The 27,330-nt window shown below is 32.6% G+C and overlaps 3 protein-coding genes across 3 annotated transcripts in view; 1 reads left to right on the top strand and 2 right to left on the bottom strand.

Annotated features, from left to right (window-relative positions):
- LOC128193102 (glutamate receptor 2-like) overlaps window positions 1–10,113 on the bottom strand; it is a 30,089-nt gene extending 19,976 nt beyond the window's left edge. Inside the window, exons 1-3 of the mRNA XM_052866355.1 lie at window positions 9,758–10,113; window positions 9,256–9,405; window positions 833–1,078 (exon numbers count right to left, since the gene is read on the bottom strand). Coding sequence (XP_052722315.1) covers window positions 833–1,078; window positions 9,256–9,405; window positions 9,758–9,866 — 505 coding nt within the window. The 5' untranslated portion in view covers window positions 9,867–10,113. The remainder of the gene's footprint in view (window positions 1–832; window positions 1,079–9,255; window positions 9,406–9,757) is intronic.
- A 4,378-nt stretch (window positions 10,114–14,491) lies between these two features.
- LOC128157238 (glutamate receptor 3-like) lies at window positions 14,492–26,433 on the bottom strand. The gene is made up of 17 exons (XM_052819697.1): window positions 26,148–26,433; window positions 24,864–25,040; window positions 24,496–24,741; window positions 24,012–24,238; window positions 23,625–23,678; window positions 23,367–23,504; window positions 23,042–23,206; window positions 22,408–22,530; window positions 22,032–22,139; window positions 19,745–20,005; window positions 19,284–19,639; window positions 18,702–18,900; window positions 18,272–18,519; window positions 17,472–17,580; window positions 16,526–16,672; window positions 16,316–16,417; window positions 14,492–15,154 (listed from the first exon to the last, which is right to left on the bottom strand). Exons 1-17 carry the CDS (start codon window positions 26,236–26,238, stop codon window positions 15,092–15,094), a joined length of 2,814 nt encoding a protein of 937 aa, XP_052675657.1. The 5' UTR covers window positions 26,239–26,433; the 3' UTR covers window positions 14,492–15,091.
- Window positions 26,434–26,540: 107 nt separating this feature from the next.
- Window positions 26,541–27,330, top strand: part of LOC128157242 (glutamate receptor-like) — a 31,087-nt gene continuing 30,297 nt past the window's right edge. Inside the window, exon 1 of the mRNA XM_052819700.1 lies at window positions 26,541–26,946. Within this exon, the coding sequence (XP_052675660.1) occupies window positions 26,862–26,946 (85 nt within the window). The 5' untranslated portion in view covers window positions 26,541–26,861. The remainder of the gene's footprint in view (window positions 26,947–27,330) is intronic.

Below are 27,330 nucleotides of genomic sequence, written 5' to 3' on the forward strand. Positions count from 1 at the left end.
TATATAACTTGTTCGGCAAAGTTATTTTCTGTTGAAGAAGACATTAAATATTATATTTAAAACAAACATATGTCTGGAATTCAGCAACTAAACACTATCTGGATATCTTCATTCGAACGAACAACCTCTTTTTAATCAAGCGATGGAGCTATAAAATATTTCAGATTTAAAATAACTCTAAATTTAACGTATCCTAATATATTTTAATTTGATTAGCAACTTGTTAATCTTGACAAATAAGACTTCATAAGACATGTTTAAACGTCAATAGTCAAAAATAAGAAGACATTTATGTGGCATTTTTACCAAGAAATCACAATGTACGGGAAAAGTCGGCATTTTGCCTGAATGCGACGATTAAATTCAAATATGGATGCGAATAAAATCGGTTCTTAGACATTATGAAAATACTGAACACGAATTACTTATTACTTGTACAATTATCTTTTTAGAACGTTACGAATTCAGTATGTTTTAAAAGTCTTTGAAAGCCTTTGATCCCAATGTTTTTAGAAATCGTGGTGACTCTTTACTTCGTCCAGTCGGAACCAGATATCTTCTTCGACTTGTGTGCAGAGACAATCAAATAACTGCTCAAGGAACTGTTCTGACAGAGTTAAAACTAAGCACTGATTCGCTTTGGGATATGATAACACTGTAGAAAACACGCTATTTCCAATAATCAGTTTTTCTTATTCCCTTGGACTTCATATAAAAGTTACTAATTACCTACTGATACAATGCATGCACCAATTAGACCAATGTCATACAAACATGTAATTCCTCTATCAAATACAGCTCTTTTATTGACCAGAAATAATGAGGAACTTACCATAATCTGTGTCGTACACATAATGAAATTCTTTCCAATCTAAATAATTGATAATCGAGGCAATAGCCCGAGTGTTATCCGGCTTCATGAAGATGGAAAAGGGTTTGTGGTCTTTGGGGTGATAATCTGTGCAAGGGCTTAGGTATGGCATATGGAACACACGAGTGTACGAGTCTATGACTTCGCGGGAAACGTAGGAGCGAGATCCGACCAAGGCAAAGACTCCGTTAGACAGGTGGTCACAGACTGTAAGGAAATAATAATTATCTATTGTCAGAAAACGTTTGCATGCTGTAGACTAGCATGTCGTAGATTACTTAAACCCCACTTTCTGCTGTTCAAACCGTAATGCCCCCTAAAATCTAAATCAAAGTATAAAAATATGCGTTCCGATATAAACTACAAACTATGATTTCATCATTGATTGTAAGTAGTACATGTAGTCATCATTGTTATCTGCATGTAGATGCTGGATCAAAACAACTACAGTTTAAATTCACGCATATTTCAAATAAAGTTGTTTTTTTTCCTAGATGAACATTTATAATATTAAGAAATACATTAAATATGCAAAGAACATAGATCAAACTTTGACAACATTCAGCCAAAATAAAATAGACCGAAATGGAAGTTGTTGCAATCGCCTTGTGCTTTTAGAGTAAAGAGATGTACATTCTTGATACACTGATTATCTCAGTACAGCACATTTTTACATTTGTTTAAGTTTTTGCACAATTAACGTAACGTAAACTATATAAATGAAATTATTTTATTGGCTAATAGTCTTTGGAAGTTAATTTCTATAAATCTATTGTTTTTGTAGAGAAATAACAAAAACTCACTTTCTTGATTTTGTTCTTTGAAAAATGTGATTATTTATCGCAATATATTAGAGGTTCATAGAGAATCGTTATACGTGATTTGACACTGCCATTGCACTGACAGTTTGATTTATTGCAGATATACCAAAGTGATATTCTGCTTGTATTTTTATCTTTCTTCGACTGTCATTTTGCGACACTAGAATTTGCATTAAAATTTGTTTCCTTATCGATTTTTGTTTCAATGGAAACAGTTACGACATGGAATTATTAGACTACTTTACTGACAAACAATCTAGCGCAGCGGAAGGGGCTTCCCGGGCGCCATGATTGATGTTCATACAGAGAAGAAGTAAAACAGAGCGTAATGACACATCAGCCACACACACTTTACACTGAATCAAACTCCACAATAAATCTTCCTTTAAAAAAAAGCACAGATTTTGGTAACAAAAGAGTTACTCTCTACATTTACCTGACATAAAATGTCTATTTTAAATTTGTGTTTTATTTTCTTGAGATCGCCATATTCTTACAATCACGTGATATGCTCCAATAGCAATTCATTTCTTAAATTTAATCCAGGAGACGTTTTTCATTAAACTAGCCGTGACAAATTTATGAGACTAAGTCTGAGTCTTGATGAAAATTTTATAGCCGGGATTACACGGAACACGAAGAAATTATTGTGAAAAACAGATCGGGGAGTCATTAAGCTATAATCTTTCTCACTCCACGGCCTGTTTTTGCTGTCACTGAAGATTTCACAAAAAGCCCATCACTTCGCCGTCTCATTAGCACTTCTGAATAATATTCTGTTACATGCCCTGTAGGGTCTCCATATTTACGGACTTTGGCACCCTCGAGGGGACAGGGATATGTAACTGCTGATCTAACTTCATCGTGAGACTCAGCTAACATTCTTAATTTCGGGCTCTGTTTTAAATTACTCCTTGCAATAGGACTGTCTTTTAATCTCCTTACAGAGTCATCAAGTCTCTATTTCATGTCCTCAAAACGAGGTTATAATCTAATATAACATTTTGTATTTCTCCCAAATGGATTGGTCAGGTGACATTCGGACCAGACGTGATATATTCTAAGCCTATTGGGTGTATTATCTTAATGATAGACAAAACGAAAAATAATCATTAACCAAAATAAATCAAACAATTACTGTAAATTAATCAATAAAACTGAGAGAGGTTTCAAGATGATAATGTAGTTTGACACCTTCCAAAAATTATGAATTCAAGTTAAAAGTACTAGTATACAAAGTGTAACAACTGAAAAATCAATTTATATGCATTTCAATATTTTCTCATTTAAACGAAATTCTGATTGTTGAACATACCGGTATTTCTTGTTGATAAGTGCTTTTTCCCTTTTAAATATGTCACAAATGGTAAATGTTAAAAGAAACGAGAGAGAGAGAGAGAGAGAGAGAGAGAGAGAGAGAGAGAGAGAGAGAGAGAGTATAAAGTGCCCCTGGTAAACAGTTTTCCCCAAGATCATTATTACGGCAGAAAGAGTCGACAGAAGAGGAGATGTTTCCATAGGGGATGCTGCTGAATTGTCACGTTTTTAATTAATACTGCTTCAAAAGAAGGGCGCTACAGACAATCAACTTTGAAGCTGTTCAGAATAAAAGTCTACCACGCTTAAAGAAACATTCAGATTTTGGTTTGGATGAGAAATCGTTACAAAGATTTTTTTTTTGTTTTGGATAGGTTAAGATCTTTGATTATTTCGATCTCCCCAGAGGCAAAATGAGCACATGTCACAATAGACCTACAATTTAGAATCGAAGACTAATGAATAGGAAGGAACGTTCGTCTTGCTAATATATAGTTTTCTATTCGGTCTTATCTTTGTTATCCTTGTAAATTGCGATGCCACGAATGGAGTCCCTATTCCAACACATCACGCTAATGGACACATCAATTTGGGATTCGAAGAGACATTTAATGTTTTGATTTAAATCAGGTCAGCAACACTAATCAATTAATAGCTAAAATATAACTGCTACACCCTAACAAGCTGTTTGTGTAATGGGTAGGATATAACGCGGGGTTGTGGATTCCTTGAATTTCAAATTGAAGATCTGTCGTTGCGAGAATTTTTTTTTTATTAGTTTTACTCGAACATTTATCTTCACAATTCAAAGGCTAATTCACGGTTAAAAGAAATCATGATTGATGTATTCTCGTATATACCAAGCTCGGTGAAATTTCTTCCTACTCTTTATACTTAAGTATAATACCAGAATTACTTACGATCTACAGTGTAGTTTTCTAAAAGGAAGCAAAATCTTGCGAGTATCATCCGTGAAATTTCAATGTTATATTTAACTCTTTATAGGTAACGCAGAAAAATAATATTTTTACGATATTTTTTTCTACAGTAAAAAGTACACGCGACATTTACCTAGCATTTTTTTTTTATCTCATACATGCATCCAAATACATATCAATCGAAATACAGAGTTTGATTTCTTCAAATCAATCGAAATACAAAGCTAGCTTGATTTCTTCCAGTTTGTTCGACATTGATCATTTAACAATAGTAACTTAATGTGTCTTTATCGCGCAGCGTTTAATAAACACTATCTACCTTTGTAATGGATTTATACAACAGTGAAAAGTATGTACACACACACACACGCTCTCTCTCTCTCTCTCTCTCTCTCTCTCTCTCTCTCTCTCTCTCTCTCTCTCTCTCTCTCTCTCTCTTTACAAGTAAGTTCAACATTTAATGCTATAACTTATTTGATATTAAGTATAGATGTTTTAAGGGGAAAATATGTTAAACTATAGTGATGAAATGGTCAATGTAGCTTTGCTTGTCGTTAAATCGCTTTTTAAAAATCTGTTGTGCTCATTTACAGTTTAAAAAAATATATATTTTTGCTCTGAAATCACCAGTATATGTTCACCATCTAGTACATGTATAACAGTGTGCTTCTCTGCTCTACCCAGAGTATCGTTACTTCACTCGGAATGCATTACATTTATCTTCTGTTGGGACCAGCCTTGGGGCGAATTACATTGTAAAGTATTGCCTTGCATTACCATTAGTTCATGAATTTGGGCATTAAAGGGACTTGGACATGATTTAAGATCAAAAATTTTATTTTTATTTTTTATCTATAAAATGGTTAACTGGTGCATTTTAAATGATTGACCAAAAATTGAATGTTAAATTCAAGTTACAAGCAAGATACAGCTGTAAGAATTGGTTGTTATGTAAACAAAGCTCGAGTCTTATAGTTGTTTACAAAAAATGTAATGTAGAAAATTACCATTTCTTAGACAAAATGACATGCATAAACAATTTAAACTAATTCAATATCTTCATAGATACTATTATCAACAAAAGAAAGATAAATTTGATTGAAACTTACACCAATACAACACATATGTAAAAAATGACAATATTGAGCTTTGTTTACAAACAAACAATAATGAACTCTGTATCTTGCTTATAATTTGATATTTGACTTTCAAATTTTGACATAGCATTATAAACTTCTATATTTATCAGTATAAACATTGAAAATGGAAAAATAAAATTTGAAAATTTTAAGTCAAATCGTGTCCAAGTCCCTTTAAATTACCAACACTTAATTTTCTTGAAGTAATGCATTACATTACTATTTCATGAATAAAGTAATGTATTACCATTACCATTACTTTGTGAAAAGTCAATAAGTTTTGAAAAAGTAATTTAAAAGCTGATTAAAAGTTTTTGCAAATGTTTCATATATAAAACACGATTAAACATAGATTTCACGATTTTACAGGTTCATGTGTAATATCACGTTCAAATTTAATGACTTATACAAGATTGTTGTTGCACTTTAGGATCATCAAAATTTCAAAGGTTTCATCTTTTAACTGGGTTTGAAAATCTAAGATGTAATAGGCAATAATAGAAAATCAAAGTACTGATAGTACTGGAAAGCGCTAACCAAGCTTCTGTATGTATATAACAGATATATGTATACATGTATAACATTTCAGCTTCTGTATATTTTCTCATCACTGCGTGGCAGCCCGTGCAATGATATATGTAAGCCCCCTACATTAACTTCACAATACCCCGTACATTAGATTCACAATAGCCCGTGCATTTATGTGCATAAACCCCTGAAACTGGTTCCCTAACCAGTTTAAATGATGTTTACTTCTGCTCATAGGGGGCGGTTATTTGATGCACCGGAAGTAATAGTCTAACGACAATAAAGCGCTGAGCTATGCTTAGCGCTTTAAAAATACATGAATCTTGTATTTTCTATCAGTCCAAACCATTGTATTTAATATACAACACAGATATTGAGAGAGAGAGAGAGAGAGAGAGATAAAATAACATTTAGAGAGAGAGAGAATAAAATTACATGTATTTTCAAATGGGTTATAATACTAGAAGTAAGTTTTAAGCTCCCAGAGACAATGGTTTGACAATGCATTCTCTTAAGTGCATTCTTTTTTGTTTTTAAGAGTGTATGACTGTCCTTTATTCTAATGGAACACAGCCAAGAGAAGGATGGGGATTAAAGTGTTTAACACCTCTTAAAACAGTAGATTGTTTTGATACTTAGATTATCCGTAGGCCATTGTGTGTGGTTGATACATTCTTCACAGTAGAGAATCCATTAAATGCACAATGGTTACTAATTGGAGTAAATTTTTCAAATGATATAAAATTCTCAATAACAACACTTGTAAAATATTATGAAATTTTGTTGTTGTAATAGCTAGTTATATTGACAATTTAAGAATGGGTTTTTAATTATTTTTTTATTAATCATACAACTAAAATATATCTCAAGAATTATTTTTTCTTCCTTGAAACAATTTTTAATCAAATACAATTTCAGTTCTTTAATTCATCACAATTTTATAAAAATGATCATGCATAGCAAATAAGCATAGTAATGTAAAGTAATGCCATCTAATGTCAGCATTACACTAGATTTTGGACGTAATGCATTACATTACCATTACTTGAAATGCTAAATTTGTGGCATTTTACATTACTAGCATTAGTTTGAAAACATGTATTGCATTGCGATGAATTACCATTACATTTAGCACTACCGCAAGCCTGATTGGGACTATAGGTAATCAGCTGACAAACGTATTAGTGCAGAGAAATTCAGGTCAACAACTCAACAAGGACATTAGTTTAAAAGTTATAGTAAATTTACGATTTTCACTGCATATAATCGTGGTGTTTCATTCAGAAATATTAGATTTAACCTGTGCGATTCCTTTTATTATCAAGCCATGATAGACAGCAATATCATTTGAAGAACTTGAATGTACACTTTTTTAAAACTGCAAAACGCTCTATTTACCAACTATGTAAGACTTCGTTTGTCAAACCGGCATACTCTGGATGCATAGCTTGACCTTTGGTAGCCCGGCTTGTTGCTTGATTTTACCGGGGAAGGTTCACTGGTGTGTGCCGATCTCGCCGGTTTAAACAGACCGGTGTGGAATTTGCAATTTATTTCAATTCTGGCGGAAAGCTCTTGGTTAGGTGATGTAATGAGATAAAAAATGCAGATATTTGTTAATAAATTGACATGTTGATTAATTGAACGCAATATTTTAACTTCATCAACATCGTTATAGTACAATGTATAACGTTTAAAGGTATGTGTGGCGTATCTGGGGTTAAATTTTTGACATGAGTTTGAGTTAAAATATACATTAAGTTTATAGTTAGGCGTTTCATCAACTCTTTGCCCCAAAACATGCTCTGTCTTCAGTTAACTGTCTCAAAACTCTGCTACTCGTCCGATGAATGTTAAAGTGATTCGCCTTTTTTAACGCCACTGCGCATGCGCATGAGTGCGGGAAAATCCAGCATAGAAAAAACAATGGAAGAACAGTTTGATTACAATTTATAATCACGTTTTTGGAGAAGGCTTACATAGGCATTGCCTGCTGCCTAATCCATTTATGTAAATGTATATTTGCATAATAAAATATGTTCAAATCAGAATCACGTTTTTCATGTCTTAAATAAGATCTTACATCAGATGACACTCGAAGCATTGTAAAACCGATATTGATTAATGTAGAACGATATGAATTGATAATTATAAGTGAAAAGGCGAAACACGATTTTATCGTCATCGACAAGGTAAACGGAGTAAATACCCCCCCCCCCCCCCATTCATTTTAGAATTTTGTGGAGTAATTACTTTTAAAAAAACTGTAGTTCCCGGTACGCCGATATGGGACAAATGAAGTACGCTCTGACCTGTATGTGGAGCAGAGGTTCAGGTCTTCGTGATTGCAAAACTCAACATCACTCCGGTTAAAATTCCGAATTTTTTGTACTTAAATTAAATTTTTGTTGATAATTAATAAGCAATAATAGAAAAATAAATCCTGATTGGCATAATTTACATGTACTTGTAAGCATTGACTTTTTAAATGGGTCAAATAAATAAAAACAATTGCCCTTTAATAATGACGAGGTAAAAGAAAATTCACCAATAATTAGTATGTGTGGTAAATAAATCAAGAGGGCTGGATAACCATTTAGACTGTATTAAATAATTTCTTTTAGAAGAAAAGCTTTGTATATCGCCATTCAATACACATTTGTATTCAATTTAAAAGTTTTTATAAAAAAATGTTTTCCTACTAATATAATAAAATTTGAGTACCAGTCGTCCAATTACAAGAGAGATACAGAGCTATTCCTTGTTTGTTTTGTTTGCATTTTGACTGCTGAAATAAAAACTCAGGGTTCAGACCTTCAATGAATGTGGCAAATGCTAAGAACTATTTATTTATGTTCAAAATGAATTATCAGATAGAAAAATAAGAAATGAACTCTTAACGGTATAATGAACCAATGTAAATAAATGCAAAGCACGAATGTTTATATATATAAAAAAAAATTGTGTGCTCTGTATCTTGCTTATAATTCAACAACTGGCACTCAGATTTTGTTGGATCACAAAAATGCATTACTAAAGCATTCTAAACAAAAAAAATAAAAAATAAATTTGACCAAAATTGTGATCATGCCCCTTTAAAGTAATATGAGTTTTACAAAGAAAAATAAATGTAGTAAAGCGATAAAACCATTATCCAATGAATTCTTTAATAAGAATTATGAACTTGTAAATGATATAAATAGATTTGTATGCATTTGTCTATGCTTGTGTATATATATATATATATATATATATATATATATATATATATATATATATATATATATATATATATTCAAATTTTAACAAAAAATGTGTATCATTTATGTATAAAATAGGCAATAAAATAGAATGATGTAACACCTATTTGGAACTTCTCAATTCTATTGATTGTATAATAAAAGTACAAGCGGTCTTCATTTGTTGGGCATATTACATGTATATACTCAAGTTTCTGTGAAATAGTAGGTGATCTGATAGTAGGAATAGTTGTCAAACATGTTACTACATGTATAATTCTGATAATGAAATTAGCTGGTTAAATGTATTTGAATCAACTAACATTTCGACAGTGTATATCATATCAACAGTACATCAAACATAAGTTACGATGTTCTAAACTGTAACAATTATTGGCTTACTCTTTTGGACAAGTTGAAAACTGTCGTTAATGGAAACATCCTCAATAATAGTGGAGAAGTTGAAATGATTTTTCTTCTGACGCAATATTTTATTCATTGCGTAGCGAAATCCGGTCTCCGCGTAGACATCATTCCAATCAAAAATGGCACCTGTGTGTCATGGGAAAAAGTTAAAACGATCAGAAACAAATATTTGCCTTTTGCTCTCAAAATGTTTTTTGTCATGAGAAATGTGTTTAAATCATTAGTGATATCTAGACAACTGCATATGGTATTTCTGCAATTTAACGGCGGAATGAGCAATGGTATCACTGATAATTATAATGACTTTTTTTTAATATTGTATCAAAAGAACAATGATTGCAAATGTTAAAAAAAAAATGATTTCAATTTCAAAACATTTTTTTTCAATTAGCAAATGAAACTTTGATTTTATAATTTTACGTCAGCAAACCGTCTTGTTTCATCTAACGTCTTTCAATAACATTTAAAATAAACATACCTATTGGGAATCCGTGTTGATATTGAACACTATTGTCTGTACAATCCGCGGACGAAATCAAAACAGTGAGTACAGCTAATACAACTGTACCCATACTCAAACACTGCATCGAAACGAAGGGTCGCTCTACTGGTCAGGATTTCAGCAATTTTACGCAGTCTTAGAACTGGAGTCCATAATAATCCCGTTTATTGATCAGCTTCTATTTCATCTTTTCCGTGGTAGGACAAACGGAACTTTAACAATGGAAATCATAAAAATGACAAACACTGGTAACGCACACCCTGGGCCTCCAATGTTCCTTACTCTTGCTGCTTGTTTTTGGTCGGGAAGCTCGACGACTCTGTGTAATCCAATTTGCTTTTCTACGCCAAGTATGGCTTCACAGATACTAAAATTGACATTGAAGTGTGACGTTTATAGGAATGGAAATATAAACCCAACAAATTCTTTATATCCGTTGTTTATAGTTTAAGTTTCAAATTATTTGCGAGAGACATCCCTCGAGAAATGCTGTTGGCTACATGCAAATGCACAAGTTGACGCTGTTTAATCATAAATGCGAGTGTGTTGTTTTATTATTTGACTGGCTCGAGTAATTCATAGCTTTCTCGAATAATGAGAGTCATGTAACAAATGAATATTATAATGATATCTATTTAACCATTTTTTAGACTAGTGGTACATGTAAATGAAATCATAAATGTATGCTTCTGAACTATTGCCCTTTACTATTTGTGTACTTCGACAGAATATATCATATAGTGATGGTCAAAAACAGAATGAAAAAATGCCTGAATCTTATAAGCAATATTTGTTGATCTCTATGCATGTATCTTTTGACAATTGTACATTTTGCTTGCAATCATATACAGCAAATTGTGCAACATAATTATGTTTCACGTATGATTAGTGTAAACACATGTTGCACATTTTGCTGTGTAATTATAAGACCATCATTTGTTTATTTATAAGTTTTAATAATAGCGAATGCCATTTTTAAAAAAAAAATAATTTATCAAAACATCTAAAATTGTCTGAATGCAAGGCAAATACTACTATTGAATTTATGGCCTGCAACTTTAAAATACTATAGAAAATCTTTTGAATTTGATTTTGTTCGTGCGAATGTCTGTACTTCGTTGTGTTGTGGGTTTTTTGGTTTTGGTTTTTTTTTTTACATTTTTTTATGATCTATCTTAACCTGACTACCCTTTTTCTGGATTCTTGCCGAATTTTTATTCAAAACCTCTTTACTTAAGCTAAAAGCTTTTTTTCCCTATGGTTTTGATTCAAACATTTAGATTTTAATCTAAGTCATATTTACGGTCATTTACACTCATTTATGTCCTGTAATTAATTACAATCGATTTCTTTATAATATGTTATCAATTAAAATCGATTACTTCAATGGGTTTTTGAAGATATAAATTGTGCACGATATCTCTTCTTTACATATTGTGTAAGTTAGAATGAATCTTAGACTAGCGTTTTTACTATGAATGATATGAACATTTAAGAAGCGGTCTTCTTCTTGATAAGGTATCGTTTTATAACTTCTACTGCCTATTCAAAATTCAAATGTCGAACTGCAATCAATATAGATATTTCAGCCTATTTAACTTTCTAAACTATTTTTTTCCTGGAAGTTTACGAGTTTAATAGGTAATTTAAAAGTTAACTTCATATGTTAATTGTCAACTTTTTTCTTTACTTTTTCTTTCTCTTATCTGTATTATCACCCTTCATCGCAAGTATTTTATCATGTATTATTGTTGGTTGGATTTTTCTCAACACTGTTAATTGTGCTATTACGAGAATAAAGAAATTGTCATTGTCATTGTGTAAAATGATTAAAAAATCTACAATAAAGAGTTCAATTTCAATTTAGTGTATTCGCCCAAAACATGAAATGGTAAATGAGGTCAATCTTTATATACAGTTCAAAAGTTAGAGGTACATTTTTAATAAATTAATAGATAAGTAGTAGATAAATAGTAAATAAGCATAAATATACAATATATACAATGAAGATAGGAAAAAGTAAAACACGGAGAGTTAAAACTGGAGTGAACAACTAATTATGTACTCATATGAACCTACATTTATATCTTGCATGTAAGTATTGAGGAAAATCATAACAAAAGAATGTAAAAAAATGTATTCTATGAAATAAATATATTATAAACAACACTTGTAGGGTATTTATTCATGCCAAAAGTGCATCAAAAAATAATCGGAAGAAACCGAAAAAGTAATAAGAATTTCACTGAATTTTAGGCTGTAATTGATTAAATAACGATTACAAGTAATTGGACATCTCTTCGATTACAGATTACTGTCAATTACTTAATCAATAGAATCGAGTACAATTACTTGGTAACTATAATCCCATGCCTGTTACGGAACGCTTATTGTTCTATTCAGCCGAGCAAAGTTTACATAAAATATATCAAACTTTGCATTATAATTGTTATAAAAATTGTATTCAAATTTTAATTTAAAAAAAATGAAAATGTAACAAGATAAGACAGTTTTTTAATCAATATTAGAACATATTTCTATCAGTTAGTGTAAGTTCATTTGTACACAGGATTTTGGCAATTTGCATGAAATTGGCCATATCATGAATGCGCTTTACGAAATAACGATGCACAAAAACGGCGGAAGCAATTAGAGACAACCCAAGGATTCTATCATCAGGGCAACCGTTAAAAATTGGAAAGAGAGAAAACGGTCAAAATGGAAGAGAAATTAAATTGGAGAGATGTCTTGTTTTGTAGAGGATAAATCGATCTTCCTCTTTTGGGGCTCAAATGCAAGGGAATTATTACCGCGGGGATCCTTTACTATTTCTTAAGAAAACAGAGATTATATTTGCTTGTCGATTGAATGTCTGTCCAGACGCTAGTGAAGAACAAGGAATCACTATCTAATGCAATAGCTCCACGAACTGTATTTATTCAAGTAAATTGGTAACACGCTGTAAAAAGTTACTTAGATTATGTAGGCATTGGCTATCAGATGGCTTTTGTCGTTACTGTCGGACGAATCACGTTTTTATTTGGACTCTCAGATACACTTACGATTCAATAATTTCATTTGGTATGCTTCATATCCGATTACTTAAGATACAGAAGATCTGTGACTTAAACATTAAGTATGATATTCCTAATTCCTTTTCACTGGAGCAACTGATCCAGCACTACTATGATGATAAAAGTAGTTATACAAGCACAACTTTCAATACTTGAAACTGTTTTTACTAATTATATTTAAGAAATTGAACACATTTTCGATAATGATTTGTAAATCATTTAATTCTGGCTGTAACACACTTTCTGATTGTGCTATTTTTACATTGATTGATTCATTGGTAGATTCTCTCCAAATACTAAAAGCAAGACTTTTTAAATTCAGATCCTGGGATTACAAAAAAGAAAGAAAATACTTCGAATTAAAATAATTCTTCTCGATGTAGGCTCGTTTATGGCTGTGGCGATTTTTTTTTACACCAAAGTTATTTGCTGTTCGTTTCCTACATATGCGTATAGAGATCTCCACTTGCTTCCTTACTTTTTGGATTCAATCAAAAAAGGCGTCTTTTCTTCTGCGCCGTTCCTCTAGCGACTACGTGGAGGACTTTTTGGAACACAGATTCAGCATCGATTTATCAGTCTGCCCGCCTTTACAGTACGGCTGCTTAAATCTTCTGTGATAGGTTAATAATACGTCTTCACACTTTCTGTATTAGCAGTAATGAATGCTAAGCGTTCCGCCGGCTCTCCGGCTATATTGCTTCAGGAACATAAAGCCATCTTATTGTACTGGTGAATGGAACATCTCAGCCTTATGATTGTTTTGTAGTCCGCTGAGATATTTACATTATTTTATTTGTAGAATTCTCTTACATCCAAGGATTGGGATTGGCTTGGTCATTTTACATACATTTATCTTTCCAAGAATTTCCGAAGAAATATGATCATGTTTAACTCTTACGATAACGAGTTTTATTTTTAAGGCAATCAGTATTCCATACAATCTGACGAGAGAAAATCAGTACACGGGAAATAAATTAATAATGCATTTTGACACACTTCACATCTTTTACATTCTTAAAATCTGTTTTCAATTCACCAGGAGTCAAGGTTTAAATAACATGAGGTCAAACTACCATAAAAGGACTTTAGAATAACGGCTTTATGCATTTATTTTATTTTAACTTATTGTAATTCATAGCTCTGTAGACACTCACAGGACTGAAATCTACACGCCCTGTTTATCGATTGGTCGAAACCTACAGCGACCTAAGAAAATCACTACTGACTGCACGAAATAATCATGATGATGTCAGACTAAAAATTCTTATTTGAGACTTTTGGCTGTTTGTTTTAGCTATTGTTCTGATGTACATTAACATTACTTTAGTTAGTTTTACTGACTTTTTACAATTAATTTGTTAAAACGCGGGTTATGTATTTTTCTCTGCAATGTCGCTACCTTCATATCCTGCTGGAATCACCAAAGAAAGCATTTTATTGTTTAAATGAGTTCACCGGTTTATCTTTATGAAAATTAGGTTTGATAATAGTTATTCAAGCTTAAATTTAAATTTCGTAGGGTTGAATAAAAAATGCAATATACTTCGTAATTTCCTTTTATATCTTTCCAGGCCATTTTCCATTTCAGTAAATGCCATACAAGGAAGTTCTTGAGAAATAAAGAAGACATGAGGACATATTGACCAGTTTATTGAATCTGTCAACAACATCAGTCAAACAAAAGTAATCAGCGATCAGCGCAAAAAAGCAAACAGATTCCGGATCTAATGATGATCCATCACTACAATAACACAAGGACAGCAGCTTCTTCAGAGGATAAACGCCATGCTTGTGATGACATCATGATGGAGCGGCTCCGATTTCTGATTATGGACGGTGATGGTTTACCAATCTTAGTTCTCTTTTAAGAAATTATAAAGCTATTGATCGTAGTTGCCTCTATCAATAATTATAAACTCGTGTTCACACGGTGAATTACTGACAATGATGGTTTTTTTTTAATTTCAGAATACATGTAAACGTTTAAAATAAAAAAGAGGATGCTGCAGATTCTAAAACAAAACACATACAGTGTATACGGAACCGGAAAATATTTGGAAAGTAACAACAAAATGCATGGCTGATTTCGATTTACATACAATATTAATGATTAATTACATTCCACCAAACGTTGCATATGATACATAAGTCTACTTTATTAAATTCCATTACACTATGTTCGGAAGAAAATATACTGATGAATAAACGCGAGTGATTCTCTATGTAAACCCAATCATAGTTCAGTGTTTTTACCACTTTCGAAAGTCGTAAGCTGCTCAGGTGGTTTGAATGTGTACTGAAAAAAATGGTAATAGATATAACTGCAATGTCTTACTTTTTTAAAAAAACATATATAAGAAAAAGTTGGTACTTTAAAATATTTTTTAGTCGCAAATTATATGAATAGTAAATATATACCATTCTAACTGTATATTTTGAAAAATACCTGCATAACATTTTAATAGGTACTTTGCATAATTCGTTTGAGTTATTAGCAACAAAAATTATGGATTAATATCAAATTCAACTTCTATTATTTCGTTTGTTTAATTTTCCTTAAAAAATATAAAAAAAATAATTGACCATGATATTTAATATTTGCTCAATGAATAATCTATAAAAATTTCAGAAAAAATCATATCGCCTTTTGTGCTTAGTCAGATTTAGATAGATAGATAGATAGATAGATAGATAGATAGATAGATAGATAGATAGATAGATAGATAGATAGATAGATAGATAGATAGATAGATAAATGTGTCAAAGTTCATATATATTTATTTATTTAATATTCATCAGCGCGCATTGCTGATAGAACGCATTGCTGCATGTATAAATGAATGCACGTGTGAATGTTGTGATATGTCACATGGTTTTTATTAGTGACCAGGTATATATGTCTCATTGACCAATGACAGACGACTTTTAAGTCATTAATATGCATGCGTTACTAACTTCGTTCACTATACAAGCGCAAGTCCCGCCAAATCCAGAACCCACAGATTCTACCCTTTACGGCGTAAGATTCATGTACCAGTGTACTTATGATCTTTTCTGATCTTCAAAGATTCAGTATATTCCATTTATTATTTAAAGTCCTGGATACCTGGTAAGATCACTGTTAAACATATTATTGAAACATCATATTCAGTGATACTGTCGGTAAATCACCGGTATTATAATTGGGAAAACCATTGTGTTTGTAATTTAGTGAAATATGTAGTACATGTAATTGTCTCTCGTCAACGTGTGTGTGTTGTGTTGTGAATGTGTTTTCTGTGTTTTCTAAGTTGTTTTTTTTCTTATATCATATAAAAGCATCTATAAGCACGAGTCCAAGTCTTCAATCGTTATTTCTTTACGACCCTGTGTTAGATAGATAGATAGATAGATAGATAGATAGATAGATAGATAGATGAATGGATAGATAGATAGATAGATATTTGCGTTCACTCACAGAAACTGTGTTGTCGCAGATACCCGTGTACCCAGCGGCTTTCAATACTTCCAAGGGATTCTTCTTTTCAATTTTGATTGCAGGTCTGGGTGCATCCATTTGCTGAAAAAAAAACGTCATTAGAGGTTCGCATTTTTCGCTTTAAAACATGCTCAAAATTGTTTTAAATCGGAATTTTAATCACTTTTTTCCATGATTAAATTGATTTACCTTCCGAAATCTAAGTTTGTGTTGTTTCCGTAATCGATGGACAGAGTACTCGACAAGTGATACCATCATAGAGAGAACTAGTCCTCCAATCAAAATGTGGAATATTCCAGACACGTTGCTTAGTGTCAACGGACTCTTCGAAGTGTCCTGTGGCGTTATAATGCATGACAATTTAATATTTCGTGACATTTCAAATGTTCAAATTCATGAATGATTAAAATATAATCAAACATTTCAATAAACCCCACTGACAGCCTAACTTCTCAAAAATTTATCGCAAAAAATCATTTTGAATAGAAAAATGATTTGCGATGGTATATGATTTTTATCCAACGAGTTGTGTTTTTTCTATCCCCGAGTCTTGGCAGGGGATAAAAAAAAACACACAACGAGTTGGATAAAAATCATATACTATCAAAAATTATAATGGATTCTTTTTATTACTTTTTACCACGTCTTTTTTTAAACCACAATCTTTTCTGTAAACATCATAATTGTCAGCTGCAAATACAATAATTCACTTCAAGACGTCAACAACTTTATGCATGGAAAAAAGTTCCATGAAGATTAACAAACTAGGATTTCATTAATTTTCGAACATATTTTTATTAACTTTTGGAAAAAAATCAACAATATTAAATGTTTCAAATTCATAAGTCTACACTTTTCAATTGAATAATTTTGTTACTTTTTCATTCTACATCAATAGTCCGCCTAAAGCTACGTAATGTTTTTAAAATTATGACGTCAAGTGGCGTCAGAACATACAGGGGAATATGAAAATTTATTACATAAGTGATTTCTACTGCATATTGAGCTAAACATGTGATAAAATTTCAAATTTATTGCTCGTTGGTTTCCGAAAGCGAGTCGGATGAGGAAAACGGATGGAAAATCGGACGCAAAATTGCTTCGTGTGACCGCACATTTACCTGGGCTTTCTTACCTTTGAGTCCATCGTACCACACTCCCCCTTATCAAACCACCACTTCCTCTGTAGCTTGTGAAGTTCCCCTTCTTCACGTAACATTAGTACAACCAAGTTTAAATCCTTCCTGAATGTTTAGAAACAAATGTTTACCTTTCAAAGAGTTCTATAAATTTTAAATCAAAGTACTGAACTACTGAAAGGCTATATTAACAAAATATGCCTGTCAAGTAAAAAAAAAAATCAAAGGTGCATTGAATTTTGAAACAAGCGTTGTAAAATCTCAATCTCCCATTTCTTCGATGTGAAACCAAATACTAATGCTTTGTAAAGTAGTTCATAAAAATTAATGCGCATTGTATGTGTCCAAATTGCATAGTTTGGTTTTTAAAACATCTAATTTATAAGAAAGCAACAACAAAAACACTCTAAGGTAAATTCATTCGCAAACAAAAAACCGAATACATTTGACAAAACATGGATCTTTGTGTAATTGTTTGTTATAGAGGAAACTTTTAACGTTGTTCGGTTTTTTGTTTACTTTTGAGGTTGTGCTATTCATGTAGTAACATTGGCGATTTAAAGACAGGCCTTCAGCCAGTTTCTGCTTTCAGCAGAGCCCGGCTAAAAACCTTATCACAATTTGATGGTTTTTCTTATTCAACAAATGTGAACCACCGCACTGTTAGACTTTCTTGTTTGGTAATTTGATTTAACTAGTTATTTTCACTGATTTTTTTTATTTATTAATTATTACAATATATAAAGATATATAAGAATTATCATATATGATAAAATTATGAAATACAGATGATTACCTGAGCGGAGAGTATGGAGGAGTTGCTATTCCGTATCCTTTATGATCCAAGTTTTCTCCCACTTTCATGGTGTTACATGGTTTCTTCTGGTTCTGATAATCATTTTTTGGAGATTCCACAAGATATGCATAGTCACCTTTAGATTGTCGAACTTTTTCATACCCTTCTTTATCTGAATTTACCATTACTTGGTCCCCTTTTGATTTCATATACTCGTACATTTGCCTGTATATTGGCACCTGAGACATCTGAGGAATATACAGTCAGATATATACATGTAAGTATTCAAATATTGACATCCATTTGCTTATAACAACTACTATAATCCAAACGTCACCAATATTAGGATTGTTTTACTGTATATAAAAGTGACATTATATTGTATTCATTTAAAAATGACGTAAGTGTTGATTTAAACCAAGTATGTTACCTCGAAAAATGCCTCAGTTGATCCACCTTTGAAAGTCCCATACTCCACATCTTTACTCTTCACCAGGTCTTCAACCCCTTGTATTGGAGGAATAAGTCTCTCAATGGTCAAAAATGCGGCCAAATTGGCAGTGTACGACGAAATAAGTATTAGGGTAAAAAACCACCAGGCGCTGCCGACGATCCGACCTGAAATAGACCTGTATCACGGACATTAAAATGAGGTAAAAGATGCCACACTGGAGTGCGTAGATGCAACCAAGGTCTGATACTTTCTCAATGATAGCTAAATCTTTCAAATATACAATGCTCGCTCAAATAGGCTAAGCTTATATTATAAGGCTGTAAACAATGTTCTTAAATTGGATTATATGTTGGCTGGTAAAGTACATTGATTTAATTATGTGCATTATATAAATGGAAATGTGCATTTTGTGATTTAAACAGTAAAATATAAAAAGTGGAAAGGTGTTGTATTCGTTAGGAACTAATGTGCAAATTGCAGATTGTGCTTAATACACCATTGTACCTCAACAGACAATTTATACTCCAATAGGATAGGCATACTATCGACAAAACTAACCTTGGGAAAATATCAGAACCTTGCTGCATCAATGCTCCTAAAGAAAACCACAAAGTATTGGACAACGTGAAGGCGTTCGTCACTGAAATCTCTTTTCGTGACGCTTCGGCGCGCCATTCAAACGGGCTCCAACGCCCGATAAAAAATAGTACCAGACTAACACCTGTAAAAGCAAGACTAACACAGACCCAAACCATGGAGTCTAAAGGCTCCATAAAGGAAAACACGCCAGGTTTCTGTTTGTCAGGTTTTTTTATCATTATGCTGATGCCAATTTTCATGAAAGGTTTGGTAAAGTCCACAACTCTTTGCCTTGCACGGGTAATTGTTAAAGAAGCTAAAGCCAAGTCTGCCTTCTGTAAAGATGAAGTCAATAAATTAATATACAATTCAAGAAAGCGATGTATTATTTAAGAAAATAATAAAATTGATATCATTTACCTACATGTATTTCAACTGACCTGATCTAATAACTCTCCTATCATTCCATTCCATGTTCCAACGGTTTTGTTTGCACTTCCAAAATTATTATCGTCCACCAGCTTGAATTTATAGTTGAATGATCCGGGGCCTTTGCCTTCTAAGCGTTCATATCGTTCTTTGATCTTCTCGGCTACCTCTATACAGAATCCCTCGTACAGTTTCCCGTTGATCATTGCCACACCTTGCTGTGAGACTTGGCTTCCTTCTTTTAATTTTAAATCTTGTACGAATGGTTCACCCTAGATGTTAATAGATAATACATAATAGCAAGCGCAACTCGCAGAGTTAGAGGGGCATGGTCACGATTTCGGTTAAATTCTATTTATCTGTTTTCATTATTTAAAATGCTTTATGAAAGCATTTCTAATGATCGAATGAAAGAGAGTCAATCGGAAAGTTATAAGCAAGACACAGGGCTCACAATTCTTTGTCATGTAAACAAGGCCCAACTCGCAGAGTTAGAGGGGCATGGTCACGATTTCGGTTAAATTCTATTTATCTGTTTTCATTATTTAAAATGCTTTATGAAAGCATTTTTAATGATCGAATGAAAGAGAGTCAATCGGAAAGTTATAAGCAAGACACAGGGCTCACAATTCTTTGTCATGTAAACAAGGCCCGTGCCCTTTTTTGTTTACATAGGTTCAATATACCAGTAAAAAATCTTTTTTAAGCTGTTTTGTCTATCTGTTTATCCATTTTAAGCATAAATAAACAGTTTCTTACGTTTAACACATTCATTTTAGGTCTTAAATTGAATTTTTCACTTCAACATTCAAAATGTAAACAAAGGCTTTGTTTACATAGCAAAGAATTGCAAGCTCTGTAACTTGCTTATAACTCAACGAATGACATTCAAATTTTGGTTGCCTATTAAAAATGCCATTCTAAAGCATTGTAAACAATAAAAATAAAAAATAATTTTTGACCAAAATCGTGACCATGCCCCTTTTAAGCGAGCTCTGAGAACCAGTGCGCGCGGGGCAAAGGACGAGCTAAACCTACAGATTCAATAAGAAATCATTTTTGTCTACGTCCCATAATGCTCTCTGCTGTTTTCTCCCATGGTGCTATGCCAAAAATAGCTGACTTTTAGCTCGTAATTTAGGGTGCCTTGAGGTTTGAAGACACGTTTTAAGTATTGCAAAAGCATTGGTGGGACCCTAAAGATTTTTTCCATGCTTCCATTCCTTCGTATTGAGTCGAGATACAAATAATTATTGATTATAACGTGTGACGTCACAATCATCTTGAGCTATATTTCCCACGATAAATTAAGAGGTGGATCAAACATCTGTAATGCGTGTACTAGCTTTTTCAGTCTAAACTGGGATAACTGCCTCATATGATTTGTTTTTAATTTTTTTTTTTTGGTTTAATAGAGAGATACTATATATATACAAGCACGAGCCATACTTAACTGTCATATTATCGATCCAAATTTTAGCTAATTTTGCATGCATGTACATTTTAAACTAAAAAAAAATAATAAAGAGAAAAAATTAACATTTAAAAAATCTATGCATATATTACATATTGTCGAACCATTAAATTCAAAAATAGGAAATTACACACCTACAAACAGGGACTGGGGGCACATTCAACGATTGTAATTAGAAGGCAAATTTTTTTAAAAAACATTTTAAAAATATGAACCAAGGGGGGGGGGGGATAAGAGGCAGACAACAACAAGGCACAAAAGAAAAATAACAATGTATATACTTATTGTTTACACTTTTGACCAAAATTAAACAAATTACATTTTACAGACTGATCAATTCTCTCCAAAAGGAAGGAACGGTTCTAGAGGGAAGCAAATCTATATATTTTGTAAAAAAAAATCTTTCATGTTAGTAAATAACTGTTAAAATATCACTAAGTTGACAATGTTGCAAGGTATCATGTGTAATTGTTGTTGCGCTCGTCAAAACGGTGGCCCGTAAAACATATTAACCGATAATAATTTTTTATCAACTGCAGTTAGAAGCATTTCACCATTTCTTAACCAATTATATCTTCATTCTTGACACCAAAGCCAATCAGGACACTTTTTAATTAAACTCCGTTTAAACTTACATTACATTCACATACCCGGTATAGCATTGTTACCAAAAATAGGCCTAAGGACCAACGACCCCATTCCCAACCCTCACCGGCAAACAACATTTTCCCCTTCCCCGACCGTGGAAATATTCTTGATCCGCACGTGAGATACACTATATGCTTCTCATCTCTTATTAAGTGTGTTGTTTTCGGTAATTTTACCACAATTGTTGTGATGATCCACGTTCTGTTATGGCTGGCTACTGGCTCCTTGGACGGTTTACAATAGTGCAACTTTATGCTGAGACCCGTTTCCTGCCAAATTCCCACCTATTGGATTACAATATTCCCAAATATAACCTTTATTTAAATTAAAATATTATATTTTAATTTCGAGTGCTTTCTTTGTAACCTTCTTTATTCAACATCTTTTTCATACTTTAACGTTAAATGACAGATAATAATGTATACGATCATGAAATAAGGGTTCACAATTTTTAAAACTCTCAGCAACCAAGTTACTTAGGATAATTCAAAGTCTCCCGATATTCAAATTGCACCTTCTGCAAAACTAGCGACATTTCCATCTTTTATCTACCTTTTCAAGCTTGGAAAAATTAAAAGTAAAGAATTTGACGTTGAGCACGTAGTCCTTCCTGTTGCCATAGCTATCTAGAGCCAGTGTCCCTGTCCCGATATTCGATGAACCTTGTACTTTTGTCTGAAACAGAGTTGTCTTTCCTTACTTAAAACGTCGCCGTTCATGTTTACGTGATTATAAATATTATATCTTGATAAATTATTTTTTGTATCAAAGCAACAAATACATGAAGTTTAAGTAAAATTCGACTTGCTTGAATGGTCAGGAAAAATGCTCTCATTCTTGAAGAAAGCTGATTATAATAAGTTGTAATTGGGATCTTTCATAGCAAACATAACTCATTGTTTTAAATTCATAATTAAATTCTACTGAAAGCATACATATAGCTCATTGATTCTTCCAGTTTCTATCTAAATTCTATTTAAAGCATACATAAGCCATTATTTGTTTTCAGTTAACTGTAGAGAACTTGTGTATCTTTATCATATTAACAGTATATCTAGCTTATGGGTGTTTTTTTAATCATCTCACGTTTTCCTCACAGCAAACATAGCTCGATGCTTTAATTTCAATATTAATCTCAAGGCATAAAAAGCTCATTGTTTTTTTAATTATCTTGAAATCTACTCACTTCTTTTATAGCATTCAGAAATTTTCGTCCAAAATTTCTGTGTTGTTCTGACACGTCACAGCCGTTGCTGTTTGGAGTGAACATGGAGGGGTTATTGTAGGTCCCTGTCTTGTTGACTGCGTAACTCAGGAACTCCAGGGTGTCCATCACAAGCGCTGATTTATGCTGTTGAAAAGTAAGAGGATATAAAGCAATAAGTATTCCATATATTCAAACCGGTATTTTTTAAGGATTTTGTTAGGAAGATGTGTACATATTCTCGTTCATGTGATATTTTTCAAATACAGATAAGATTAACCAGACATTTTTCTGAGTCTCATCTTACGCTAACAGGACAAAGTCCTTTATATGAATAACAATCGCTCTGTTGGAAATTTTCTTCAAATGGAGGATCTTTAATGGAAAATCCAGTTACGTTCATGCCTCCATATTTAAAAGAGGACAAATCCAGCTCATCTGCACCCTTTTAGGACAAATAACATATATGAGTTTGAAATATTTTGCGCATGAAGATACAAAGTCATGCATATGTATTTTTGTACAAAAATAATGGATTTGTAATTTTTACATCCATTGCTCTTACCAGGTTTGCTAATAAATAATGATAGTGTTCTCTGTTCATTCCGACGTCGATGATCTATAACAATAATAATTGAAAATACAATTTTCTGTTTGAAATGATCAATTATCAAATATAATTTAAACAGATCCGGTATTTAAAAGCATCCATTTGACAATGAATTATGAGAAATGCAATACTTTTTGCTTAATGGTTGTTTACAGATGTAATTGCATCAACTAAACAAACATTTTTTTTTTAATGTTAATTCATCAACACATTGTCTTAAATTACCTAACAATATAATTAAAAAATATTGTGCATCTTAAAAACTTTACTAAATGCCAATCGGGTCTAACGAACAATGCTGTAATTATGATTCAGCATTGTTATCTGATGGTGTTCGAGAACCTGTTTGCGTGTTTCGTTAAATGCAGCGACTGTGGAGAGGTCTAGTATAATTGGTCGCGTGCACCGACATGGTTCCAGATTGCTACAATTCAATTCCTGCCGATCCACGGAGCGCAGCAACTCGTAACTATCAGATATGTTGGTTATCCGGCGGGATCGAATTATGACGTCATTGGCCAAGTGTCTCTCACCTAGCTCTTGGAAGAGTGATTGCAGACGCAGTAAACCTTGTGGAAAAACACACCATTTAACATTATGCTACACAAAATTAATGGATATATTTATTTTATAAAATGAAATTCTTTTTTATAAATCCTATAGTTTTGAATGTTTCAATAAGTTAAAGGCCAAAGAGAAGCAAAATAAAGCAAAAGAAAATCAAAGCCACTCATTTAAAAACCAAAACACAAAAAAAAAAATTATGATACTAATGGGTATTTTTTATTGTAATCATCAACTATCAATGATGTGTTTTCTCGTATACCTTCATCTGAGTCAAACAGATAAAAGACTTGCTTCCAGCCATTTTTCTGGATGACGTCGATGATGGGTCTGATGAGGGACGGCTGTAAAGATACAGTGAACTCGTTGTGAGTCTGTGAGTACTTCGTTGATAGCGGCATTAACACCGGAATGGACAGCTTGTATGCGATGGAGTGCATGGCCACAGTCGACTTGCTGGTTCCAACGAATAAAAGAGCTTTTGCTCCTTGTCTTATCTTTGCACAAACTGAAAATACATATTTAAAGAAAATATATGATGCAAATTATATGCATCGCCATGATTGGTTTTAAATAAAATATATATTCCAATAGAACCCCCAATATAAAAGTTTGAATGTTTTTGAATACCACTTTGATGTAGTTTAAATATTTCCTCTGTATCAAAGAGCGCCTCATCTCTGTTCTTCTCTGTCGCCTGGATTTGGACCCAGCCTCTGCCCACTGAAGTCTCCATCTTTTTAAATTTGTATTCAATGGCGCTCCACAGTTTGGAAGAGTCTTCTATTTCTTTATGTATGATAAAACCTGCAGAAAAGAAGTACCCGATGTTAAACTGCCGATGCACATTTGTTTCTTTTTATCCATTCTTCCATCTTTTTTTCTATAAACTCAAAATATGCAGAAAATTTAATTGAAATTTGAATAAATAAAATATTTGAATTATTCCATGAATTTTTATTCTATGCATTCTTTTTTCATTCAGATGAATAGTTTGGGGTGGGGGGAGGTTAAGGTTAAGATTTTAACCATTGCAATAGGTGAAAAGGTCAGTCATAAAAGATGCCCTTTAAATAGTATGTTTTCGTCTATTTATATTTAAAAGAGGTAGGTAGTTGGGTTTTAGAATAATTTATTTTCTGTAATTATACTATTGATAATCATTATGGGCAATGTTTGGGGTATTACAAACCAACATACACCACTAAAAGACACGTATTATCAAATTAGCTTTTTTTTTTGAAAAAAAAATCTAGGACGGAATATGACATTAATTGTTAGATCTTTGTACATATTTCAGGTATTTTATTATATTTTTTTCTTTTATAGATGACAAATCTCGTCATATACTATAGCATCGTGATTTCATCTCTTCACCTCAGTTCTAGCAAACTGCTACAGCCTCGTTCCAACGAGAACGCAGACGTCAGTTTGCTTCAACTCTACGATGAAATCATTTATGCGGTGAAGCTGCTATATCTGAACAATATTACCCTTACAATATTACTACTTCTGAGTTATTGCCCTCGATAGTCATTACTCTCAGCCCAGGAGATTCCACTAATCGAATTCTCCATACCAAATATCTTGGTTATTCTTGTGTGCTTAAATGTAAATAAATTTATTTGAATTGGACTGGAAATCAATAAAAATCTTATGGCGTCTGTGAGGTGGGATACGATGAGTTTTCTCTTTGTCTTACGATTCCATTGCTCAAAGATGTTGGGCTATAACGTAATGAAAAAAACGATATACATTGCCATAAACTGTGCGTATGAATTCTAATCGACAGCTACCTTATGGTTTTTTTTCCTAGTGGGTAAAATCTTTTTTTATGTCAGTATTCAAATGAATTTGAAACTCTTTTATTGTAAAGAAACACTGGTATCAATCAATAAGTTAAAAGCTACTCACCAATTTTTACAACACTTGATTGAACATTTGAATCCAGAAAACTTGTAAAAATTGTCCAAAAGTAACCGACCAAAACACACTTAGAATTCATGGCTATGTGATCACAGCACAGGAACTACAAAACATTATGATGCAAAGAATTGTTTGTTTTTGGTTCATCACCATTTTTACATTCCATCATCATTCTTTTGGGGTTTTTGTTAATTAACTTTCATTGAAAAATCACAACTGAAATTCATTGTCTGAAAAAAAATATTCACATTTCCGGAATACTGTAGATGTCGTTGTCAATTTCCACCAATCCGTTCGAAGTTTACATGGCCCTATTGAAGCAAATGGGGACCATTAACCAATGATAGACTACTTTATGTTGCTGATACCGAAAACAGCAAATAATCATGTCCGCTTCCATATTCACAAGCAGGAGATCTTCATATTGTTCACTGATGGTTCTAATTGATTTCACGCCTGTGTATGTGTAAGCGTTTCGTTGCCGGTCTTAATTGCACATTTATCCGAATTAGGACAGAATAAGTATTTGGTTGCTGATATTTGGATTGTTCGCCTACGTGTTTCTTTTTCGTTAACTGTTAAATTGAATTGCAGTTTTTAAGAGTCGAAGGCTTAAGAAAGGGACATTTGATTTGAAAAGCAATGGCGAATGATAACCAATATTGCATTATATGATACAGCAACGACAACCAAATTCTAACCATGGATTTATTTTGGATGTCATTGATTTTCAAAATGTTGGCCTTGGTGTTACTAAGATGCACTGAAAGCAGTGATGCAAAATTTGGTAAGTATCATTTATTAATAGTTTTCTAAAATATAAAAAAAAAAATTCACATTGTATAACTGTTTAATGCGTGTGTTGGCAACTGTAACATGTAATGGTTAATACCAGAACCTAATGCTTCCAAACTGTATTAAGCAGATCTTGTGACAACTGACACGAGTAAAGCAAATAACCATCAATGTTCACCAAATGATTCGTAATGGAGTTTAAGCGCTTGTATAAGGCGAACGTTTCACTGTATCGATCTTCCTAACTTCTACAAGATTGGATGTGTAATTGCTTGGTTCACAACAGAAACCTCATAGCTCCAATTTGGGTGTAAAAATATATTGATTCGTCACGCTGAGAATTCCTCTTTCACAACAACCGTAACGCGTTGAACTT

Source organism: Crassostrea angulata, chromosome 7, assembly GCF_025612915.1.
Source record: "Crassostrea angulata isolate pt1a10 chromosome 7, ASM2561291v2, whole genome shotgun sequence".
In the NCBI taxonomy this organism is placed as follows: Eukaryota; Metazoa; Mollusca; class Bivalvia; order Ostreida; family Ostreidae; genus Magallana; species Magallana angulata.

What these genes read in the sequence shown, in the direction of transcription:
- LOC128157238 (XM_052819697.1), bottom strand. Translation starts at nt 26,238, where the DNA reads ATGAATTCTAAGTGTGTTTTGGTCGGTTACTTTTGGACAATTTTTACA. An exon ending in ATCAAGTGTTGTAAAAATTG is followed by an intron (nt 25,041 to 26,147) that starts GTGAGTAGCTTT and finishes TCTTTTCTGCAG; the next exon opens with GTTTTATCATACATAAAGAA. An exon ending in TTAACGAAACACGCAAACAG is followed by an intron (nt 23,679 to 24,011) that starts GTTCTCGAACAC and finishes TTATTGTTATAG; the next exon opens with ATCATCGACGTCGGAATGAA.